Source organism: Habropoda laboriosa, unplaced genomic scaffold (assembly GCF_001263275.1).
Source record: "Habropoda laboriosa isolate 0110345459 unplaced genomic scaffold, ASM126327v1 scaffold57, whole genome shotgun sequence".
Taxonomy (NCBI): Eukaryota; Metazoa; Arthropoda; class Insecta; order Hymenoptera; family Apidae; genus Habropoda; species Habropoda laboriosa.
Window position 1 is genome coordinate 703,544 of NW_017100229.1, and position 10,084 is coordinate 713,627.

A 10,084-nucleotide genomic window follows, 5' to 3' on the forward strand; every position below is an offset into this window, starting at 1 on the left:
TCCATAAGCGGAAGTAGAACTCGAATTCTATCGATGGACACCGGTGAAGAGTGAAGAACTAGTTCTGGAGACAGTTGGTAGGAAGAAAAATCCAGTTCCACTTCGCGATGCTTTTCCCGTGAACGATCTAGCCTTCCGGTGAATCAACATTCGATCGCGATTCTTCGAACAGTTCGAACAGCCAGGTGAAAAAAATGACATACGTTCGTTGTTGGTTTAAGGAGTTATTAATGGCTCTTATCGTTGGTCTCGCGATGTGTGCTGAAATGAACGGTGAGAAAACATTCTTCTTTCGTTCTACTTCTGTACGACGTATGTGATCTAATTTTGTTGCACTGTTTCTTCGTCGATAGAAATAGTTTCGAGAGTGGCGATGCTGGCTCAGAGACCAACGAGGATCGTCGGTGGAAAAGACGCGGAAAAAGGGTTACATCCTTGGCAAGTGTCCGTTCATTGGGGAGATCGAGGACGAAAAGTTGCGACGAGACACATCTGTGGCGGAAGTTTATTGACAGCTGGATGGATATTGACAGCTGGACACTGCAAAACCCTGACACCGCCGTTTGGAGAATTTTTAATCCTGGCTGGGAAGTATAAATTGGGCGTTCCCGAAGAAACTGAGCAGAGTAGATTGGTAGATAAGGTATTTGTCCATCCGCGATACGACGGGTAAGTGTTGTTATTTGTCATTATGAAGTTTTATTTATTGTTGTGGTAATAGTTGAGGTAATTTTGTAGGAGTATAGCACCGTACGATATTGCGTTGATGAAAGTCGAACGACCTTTCCAATTGAATCCTTTCGTTTCCACGGTTTCGTTGCCGTATCCTGATTCAGTCCCTATGGGAGAAGCTGTGCTCACAGGATGGGGGAGTATAGGAAGAACTCGGTCACCAGAGACACCGGAGAATCTGCAGGCAGCTGTGCTACCGATTCTTGATTACGATTTCTGTAAGGAAACTTTGGATAAAGTTTTGAAGCCGAAGGAAAAGAATCCTCTGCATACGACGAATGTGTGCACCGGTCCTTTAGATGGAAGCTTGTCTGCTTGCAAGGTACTTTTTAATTGAAGATATTCACATTTTTAAATTTGCATATTTTCTAACTTTCAGATTTTCAATTTTTTAATTTTTCCATTTTCATATTTTCAATTTTCCAAATTTTCAAGTTTTTAAATTTGCAAACTATCGAAGCCCCAAATTTTTAAACTTGCAAACTTTCGAAGCCTGAAATTTTTTAATTTGCAAACTTTCAAAGCCTCGAATTTTTAAATTTGCAAACTTTCGAAGCCCCAAGTTTTTAAATTTGCAAACTTTCAAAGCCCCAAGTTTTTAAATTTGCAAACTATCGAAGCCCCAAATTTTTAAACTTGCAAACTTTCGAAGCCTGAAATTTTTTAATTTGCAAACTTTCAAAGCCTCGAATTTTTAAATTTGCAAACTTTCGAAGCCCCAAGTTTTTAAATTTGCAAACTTTCATCTGCAATCCGTAAATTGTTCAATTCTTAGGGCGACTCAGGGGGACCTTTAGTCGCTAGGAACGCGTTCGGCGAGGCAGACGTGGTGGGAATCGTTTCGTGGGGTTTATTTCCCTGTGGCGGAAAAAGCGCGCCATCCGTCTACACGAGAGTATCCGCCTTCGTCACATGGATCACCGTGATCATGTTAAACTATTCTTAAACAATTTTTACCAACTAATAAATTGTTAACGTTTGTTGTTTTATTCAATAAATAATTTTCGTTGTCACTCGTCTTATCCTTGCTAATAATTACAGTACACAGATACACCATACATACAATGACCGATAGCAATTCGTATTTATACAATCACTCTATAATTTAATAATTACAACGACTTGCAAGCTTCCGTGACGACCATAACAGCAGCCAACGCTTCCTTCGCCGTTGGAATGATATAACGAGCAGGTAAAACGAAACCATGCTTTCCAGTGTCTCTTAATTCAATCGTGTACGTGTATTTCATCTTGAGAATTGCTTTAGCCCAGTCGTCAGAGCCACCAGAAGCTGCGTATAGTGTTGTAGCACTGTTTCCAACAGTGTAAGCACTGTTAGCACCATTTGCTTTTCTCATGGCAGTTGCTACCTGCCTACCAACCCTGTCGAGGTCAGCATAATCTGGTGGAACACGTTTATCGTAACCCCATGGGTACAAAATGTACTGACCGTAACTGTGGAACGTTAAGTATGCCTGGGGAACGAAAGTACTGTGTTAAATAATTGAGTATGGGCGAGAAGAAGAAGGAAAAGATTCTTCTGGATTTTATTTTCAAATTTTCAAAATTTGAAACTTTGAAACTCTCAAACTTTCAAACTTTGAATCTCTCAAATTTTCAAACTTCGAAACTTTCAAATTGTCAAACTTTGAAACTCTCGAATTTAAGAACTTGGAAGCTTTCAAATTTAAAAACTTGGAAACTCTCAAATTTTCAAACTTGGAAACTCAAATTTTCAAACTTGGAAACTCAAATTTTCAAACTTGGAAACTCAAATTTTCAAACTTGGAAACTCAAATTTTCAAACTTGGAAACTCAAATTTTCACAGCTTTAAATCGAACGATTTTTCTAAAACAGAGAATGAAAGTCAAAACTGACCTTAAAATTAGCAGCACTAGCTTCGAAAAAGTTCCTAATAGCTTTCGTTTCCGGTTCAGAGAATGGTCCAGAGCCCGCGTAAATCTCGCGACAAGGATCTTTGCTTGTTCCCATACCTCCCCATCGATAACCAAAGTTTCTGTTAAGATCAACTCCCGTACACAAGCTGCCTACCGATCTTTTCCTATTCTTCCTCCACAAACGATCCCTAGTGAACGTGTACTCGTACCTATAATTTAAAAACCATAAAAAAAAAAATGCTACTTCCTCGAGAACAATATTATCCTATCGTAAGAAACTTACCCATCAGGGTTCGCCACAGGAAGGATATAGTAATCAGCCTCGAGGCTCTCGCTATTTTCAACCAGTTCGTTGATAATCCAAGTGACTGCAGCTGGTGAGATCCATTCTCGAGCGTGGATACCACCGTCGATCCATAATGCAGGCGCGTTAGGCTTCCCATTGCTAATTCTCAGAACCTGCGTCACCATTTGTCATATTCTTTTAACCAATTTTCACAGTCGTGAAGAGCGAAGAAATCTCCACTAATTAATTTTCGAAAATTTAACTTAGACTCGTTCTCAACCCATTTGCAAATTAACTTCGAAAAATCTAAATTTCGCGTTAACACGTTTGTTTCAATGCAAAGAATTCAGAGTAAGCAAAACACAATTCTTCAATGAATTAGGATTGTTATTAAAAAAAAAAAAAAATGGTGTTTTCGGCGATACCTTGAGAGCTCTTCCTTCGACAGAATTTCCGATACTGACAACAGAGCACACGTTAGGGAAAGTCTCCGCGAGATAATCGAGATATCCGTGAATGTCGTCGAGTCTATGATAACTGCTCCACTCCATTCGATGACCTGACAGGTATACCTTCAAGATTATTCACAGGTTGGACGTTCGGTGTCCTTAAACGACACGTGAGAACATTCCGCTCCGTAGATTCAGAGACGAGTAACAATTAATTAATCCATATTTGACAAATATCTTCCGATTGATCTGAGGTGGGCGAGGAACGTCGTTACACTGTTTTCACCTCAATGATTAAAGTACAAGTGTATGGTCGCGTAGGCGTACAATTTGTCCAGAATATACAATCGTTTACGCTGTTGATTGTCGTTTGTGCTGTTGAACAAACTGTCCGGAGGTGTAGGCGTACTGGGTTTTTATATTGTTAGGACAGGGAGACAGGAGTAGCGATAGATAAAGATAGAAGTGGAGAACGTGGTGGAAACAGAAAATTCATTCGTCCTCGTGCGAACCTGGATGCCACATGTGCGCTTCCTAGGCCACTCGAGGACGAAGGCAATTCTTAACCCGGGGAGAGACAAAAGAACGGAAACTAAAATCTGAAGGAGTTGAAAAAGAGAAAGATAGCGTAGAAGAATAGAACGAGATTCGGTAAGGGTTTGTTGACGACGACGTACCCGCCACAGATCTATGCGAGTTTTTAAAGTGTTTCTTTTTAATAAAAATAATTCGAAACGGTGGTTCTGAATCAACGAAGCGGATTGTACGCGCGAAAAGCTCACCCCTAAAGCGCCAAGGCCCACCTCCACCGAGTACACTAGCTACAGGATAGCGAACAGGGCGAGGACGTGAGTATCTAACTGGCACCCTGGCAGCTACGCCGTGCCACCAAGCGTAACGAGCTAGAAAATTACTCAACAGCTCAGAAAATCACCATAGAAATTATAGAAAAATTTCACCCGAGTGTCTTTGCATTACTCGTTAACCCTTTCGGTACGATTTTAGTCGACAGAAATGAGATGATCGATGATTACGTTTGTAACGTGATAGATTAAATATGAATTGTACGAATCAATTTTGTATTTGGAAATATAAGCGGTAGATTTGTGAATCTACTGTACCGAAAGGGTTAAGAGTACTTCGATTCAACGAATATTCACCGAACCATTTTTCCATTAACATAATTATAGGTAAAGTATTACAGACATATGTTCAACAACCTACTAACTGAAATCATAATTATAAATTTGCTACAGAGATACTTGAAGAAGTTTGATTAAATTCCTTGACGAAAATAAACGAAAGCTGATATTTACTGTATACCAAAGAAAGTTTATGCTTCTTCGTAACAACGGTAGCATCGTAATTTCTCGAAAATCACGTCGATCAATTTTATTCGCTATTCCACCGGAATCACAACCCGACCGGTCTCGGTTTCTCGAGCAGCTTTCAAACCGGGCCGATTGCCAACTGGACGAATAGCTGGAATCGGGTAACGGGACCACGATTGAAACAACAACGTTTCCTCGTGAAAACACGTGCGTTGCAAATGAACGCACGCCGCGCTCTCCTCGAGCACATATAACTGTTAATGTTAATCAGTATTGTCGATGAACCGGAACTGGGTTAACGGGTTAAATCGCGACGAGGCCGGTCACCTCTTCGCTGTTCCGTTGAAAATAGCCGTCGAGCAGGCCTAACGATTTCAGATGAAAAAAGAGAAGAAGAAAAATCGATGCACGGTCGTTAATAACGAGTATGACAGCCGAGTTATTCGGTTAACGGTTACGGAGCGTCGTCGAAGCGTTTCACGCGAGTAATTAGCTCGAAATCGTCGAACGATAAGCCGTGGCGGTTTATCAGAATCACTTTCGAATCGACGACGGCGCCTGATGAGTACGTATAATTCGTTGGTGGCTTTCTTCGCTACATGACTCGACTGTGCGATAACGTCTCGTCGAGGCGCTCGTCGTCGTCGAGTCGCCATTTGTGTCAGTGGCACGGCTAAAATGACAAGTGAAATATCGTTTCACTGTTGGACACGCGTTTGCGTTTCGTTCGTTCGCCTCTGGAGAGCGAAATCTCTCGTGGATCGTTAAGAGAGGGATCGAAATCGTTGGAAACCGCGAAATGATTCTGCGATATGGGGAAAAAATAAGAAAAGAAAAGGAGAATGTCAAGCAAACGAAAGCATGAAACAGGAAGCGAAGTTGTCGAGTTTATGTGAAGATGATTGTAGGTATGACGATTGATCAGTTGCAAACCTTTGCGTCCTTCTAGCTCCTCCATCTCTTGCTCGGAGAGCGTTGGATTCTCCTCGTCTATCGCTCTTTGAAGATCCTCGATCACCACTTTGTACTGCAGGTCCTTTTGATGCAAGTAACGAGAAGCTCGAGGAATCTCTTCTGAACGGACTATTACGTCCACCATCGTGTCGTTACCGACCCACAATGAGAACACTATACGGAGAGAAAATAAATGTTAATTGTGCACCGATTAATTCCTGAAATTTCTAAAATTTTTTTTAAGCTGTTGCATTAATTATTCGTGTCGGTACTTGATTTTCTCTCGGAAGTAAGGTGAATCTTTCTAAATAAACATCGTCTGATCGTAAAAATCAGTAAAAGTCCTAAATTTTAATTCAACATTGCTTCCACTGTCGATTCAATAATTTGCGAGATAAGCTATCGTGAAATTCCCATTGCTTGCTATGAACTTCGACAGCCTGAAGGAACGTCCAAAGATTCTTTGAAAAATTTAATCCCTAGCTTTTCTATGCTATCGAGAATATCAAAGTAACGATTCTACAAACTGCGTTGGTTTAACGATCAGAACATGTACGAACGTCCAGTCTCCTGAAAGTCCATGCTCACGTTCGACACCAAATCCTTCTGGTTCTCGCTGCCCTGGACCCTCCATATTTGCGCGCCATCGTAAGTGACCTTCGTGTCCCTCACTCTGACCGCCCTTTGAATGGTCTTGGAGTTCTCGGCGACAGGCTCGTCGACGATCTCGATCCAGTCCGGTATCACGAATTCTCGCCTCTGACGATCGATCATCGACGCCTCCGCGAAGAGAACGGCGAGGAAAAGGAAGGCAAACGCGGTGAAACGAGCACCGTGCGATCTGCTGCTCTTCTCCATCGCGAACAACTATCCTTGGATCGCCGATGGTCCCAGCTTTTATAATATTCGAGGCGGTCGACGATCGGGAGTAACGGGACTTAACGAGCTCTCCTCGAACCTCCTCGATCCGTGGGTCGTTCGGACCGCTGGTCTTCGAGGATCTTTGACCTCGGAAAGGACTCGCTCTGCAGCCTGGTCGGCCATCTTTCGAATTTGTTTCTGTTAGAATTGTGGGTCATTAAGAGGTATCCTCGTTTCAGGGCAAATCGAGGTGAATTGAGCATCTGTATCTGCTACGAGTACTCTGTCGGTGCCAGAGACTATCATTTTCACACTATCGTTTGAAAAGGGTCATTTGGATCTGCTAGCAATTTTTCAAAAATTATTTATCATATAATTTGGGTGATAAGAGATTTATTAAAATTTCGTCGAAATTTTTAACTTTTCTCTGGAAAATCTTAGCTTTTGTCTGAGCCAAAAAACTTCTGGCCCACATAGTATTTCAGTATTTCGCGATTCTTCCAACTCAAATTCAAACGAATACGAAAATAATCTACTCTGTCGAATGAAAAGCTCGAGGATAAAGATAAAAGCAATCAGGCTAAATTTACTGATATTAGTAATCTCTCCAAGTTCTCACAATACGATCCATCGGTTGAAACAGCGTTAATTTAATAGGACAACGGTTGCATTCAGCGTGGAGTCCGCGCAAGCGTCTTCAAGTTCATTCGATTTCCGCGCGGTGCTTCTGATCGCATTTAAAGCTACGTTACGGGTCGTGCGATGAGGCTGGAAATGTCGGAGAACACGGTGCACACCGGGCGGAATCGTAAAGCCATGAAGATCCTGTTGACAGCGATAGCTTGCCTGATCGCGGTGGTCGCAGCTTTAGAGGTACCGTTTTCTGCTTAATGTCGGAATTATTGCCGCGGATGCAGCTGCGTTTTTCTGCATACCGTTAGCCGAGGCGACGTTTAAAGAAATCGTCGGTGGAAAATAATCGAACGAGTGAACAGCTGAATTGTTGGAATTTCGAAGGGAGAGAAGTACAGTTTCAGTGATAAAATGCAAAAATTCGGTGACATTTCTGATAACGCAAAAAAAAAAAAAAATGAAACGAATGGGTGAATAGAAGAAGTGTTTAGTGATTACGAAATGTTCTTAATTGTCTTATTTCACGTGGAGGAAGAAATTAGATGGTTAATTGTCTGATGAAATTCAGAGAACGTACTTCAACTGTAGATTACGAAAGACAGAGGAAAAGAGGAACGAATTATAGATCGTTTTATACTTGTACGATGTTTCTAAGGCTTCCCTGGCACGTATACATACACTTCTAGAGTATGCTCGATTCTCGGCCACTTTCTGCGAGCATGTGAGAGAACGGTGTCCTTAACGAAATGCAGCTTTATACGCGTGAAAGCCGTGAAAATTGAGTAGAATTATTCACGAACACGTTATTTATCGTCACTTTTCCTGCCGTTACTTCAATTTTACCACGCTTACAAATGTGTACAATTTTGTTGGATTTATTCGCAGATCGGTCGGTTTAAATTGAAAATAATTTCATACAAAATGTGCGTAAATTGATGAATAAAAGAAACCGATTGCTAATAGATTAGAAATCGAGCTTTCCATTTTTCAAGCGATTCGCGATAACTATCTGTGCTGCTAATTAGCCAACTGAGCATTAGAGAACTCTTCCTATAATTAACATTTAAAATGACCACAATCTGATTTTTCCATTCGGTGAAGGGACTTTCTAAATTTTTCCGCAGAATGACAATCTCACTGTCACCGAGCAAGTATACCTCGACGTTATGATTGACGATCATCCGGTGGGTAGAATAGTGATAGGATTGTTCGGTGACAGCGTGCCGAAAACTGTGAGAAATTTCGTCACTTTGGCGACCACCGGAATTGCGAGGAAAACGTACAAGGGGACGAGATTTCATCGAGTGATTAAAAAATTCATGATTCAAGGTAATAATAATGTTAATATTCCGGAAATTTGTCCGATTGTTTCATTCAGAATTACTTGGAATTATTCAGAATAAATATTTATTTTCAGAATAAATCGTTTTGAATAATTCGGAATAAATCAGATTGAATAATTCAGAGTAGATGCTCATTTCGATCTCGAAATAATACTATTTCATCATAGGTGGAGATATAGAGAACGACGATGGCACTGGTTCGATCAGCATCTATGGAAAATATTTCGAAGACGAGAATTTCGACATTGGTCACAGCACACCAATGTACGTAAGTATGGCTAATGCTGGAAAAGACACGAACGGCTGTCAATTCTTCATCACGACAATTCCCACACCCTGGTTAGATGGAAAACACACTGTATTCGGAAAGGTAACGAAGAATATTTTTTCAACGTACAAGGCATGATTAATATTTTTATTTCAATAGGTCGTCGACGGTCAAGATGTGGTCTTCAAGATCGAACAGACGAAAACGGACGCTGACGATATTCCCATTAAACCTGTGGTCGTTTTTGAATGTGGCACTATACCTACTCCGTCACCCTTTAAGATAGACGACAATATTTACAAGTAAATTGATTAATATTAAAAATTGCTCAGCATTGAAACTTTGTGCAAAGTACGAGTTTCTGGTTGATTTTCTGTTGGAATTGTACGGCTAGGTGTAGTTTAGCGGAGTCACAAGGTTAATTGGAAATTGTTCTAGAGAGTAGTGTTAATTGTTTGCTATAGATATCCCTTTTTAGAATACTGTAGACGAATGGTATCATAATGCTTGAATATTCTTACGTATAAAGGAATGTAAAATAGAGAAGGAATAGCATGGAGACATAATGGTATGTACGTTCTTCTTCTTTTTTTATTCTCACCGTATTCATTTTCCATTCAAATTAGAAATATCGTTCCTAGTGCAGAAAAGTATTTGTCTCTTCATTCCGTAATTTTCAATAATTTTTCAATTGTTGATTTGCAGCATCTGGGCGTGGATAAAGGCGTCATCGGTGCCGTTAGGTTTCAGTATCGCGATCCTCTCCTTTTTCCACTACGTAATGAAGAAGTTAGACGTGGAATCGTACGAAGTATGAAAATTTGACGAATTTTTATTGCGAAACTCGTAAGTTGATAACGTTACAAAGGAGAAATGAAACGAGAAATGTTTCTCTCGAATAAAATTACGGTACAATATCTGATTGAAACGCGATTAAAATCGTAACCGTTCAATTTAACCGCCGATTAACGCGTTCCGTTCGCCGCTAGATGGCTACCTAACCATAAATCCGTAGATCGAGCAAATTTGACGAATTATTTGTAACTGATAATCCACAGATTAGATAAAATTGATTTTAATTTGGGTTTCTAAATATTGCATAATACTGTCTAAAAATTCAGGAAATTTAATTTGTTCTCTTAGTTTCTTGGCGGTTAATACCAGCGACGCCGCAAGATGGCGGCAGCAATTCTACGCCACAAATCTGGCCAAACTTTCAAATAAAAAGAAACGCATTTACAGGATTAATTTAAGGACTTTTTCGTATACATCGTAAACTGAAGTATTTAATATAACTATATTCCACATTGCAAGTGTAATTTTAATCT

At 40.4% G+C, this 10,084-nt stretch overlaps 3 protein-coding genes across 3 annotated transcripts; 2 read left to right on the forward strand and 1 right to left on the reverse strand.

The window, feature by feature from the left end:
- Window positions 1–194: 194 nt before the first annotated feature.
- Window positions 195–1,678, forward strand: LOC108571211 (trypsin-like). The gene is made up of 4 exons (XM_017933209.1): window positions 195–273; window positions 354–669; window positions 739–1,054; window positions 1,508–1,678. Exons 1-4 carry the CDS (start codon window positions 195–197, stop codon window positions 1,676–1,678), a joined length of 882 nt encoding a protein of 293 aa, XP_017788698.1.
- A 166-nt stretch (window positions 1,679–1,844) lies between these two features.
- On the reverse strand, window positions 1,845–6,509 carry LOC108571419 (carboxypeptidase B-like). Its single transcript, XM_017933449.1, has 6 exons — window positions 6,212–6,509; window positions 5,631–5,825; window positions 3,343–3,476; window positions 2,915–3,090; window positions 2,612–2,840; window positions 1,845–2,207 (listed from the first exon to the last, which is right to left on the reverse strand). Exons 1-6 carry the CDS (start codon window positions 6,507–6,509, stop codon window positions 1,845–1,847), a joined length of 1,395 nt encoding a protein of 464 aa, XP_017788938.1.
- Window positions 6,510–7,274: 765 nt separating this feature from the next.
- LOC108571416 (peptidyl-prolyl cis-trans isomerase B-like) lies at window positions 7,275–9,966 on the forward strand. The gene is made up of 6 exons (XM_017933445.1): window positions 7,275–7,385; window positions 8,270–8,474; window positions 8,656–8,858; window positions 8,916–9,058; window positions 9,462–9,602; window positions 9,900–9,966. The coding sequence occupies exons 1-5, from the start codon at window positions 7,275–7,277 to the stop codon at window positions 9,571–9,573; spliced, it is 774 nt and encodes a 257-aa protein (XP_017788934.1). The 3' UTR covers window positions 9,574–9,602; window positions 9,900–9,966.
- The last annotated feature ends 118 nt before the right edge of the window (window positions 9,967–10,084 follow it).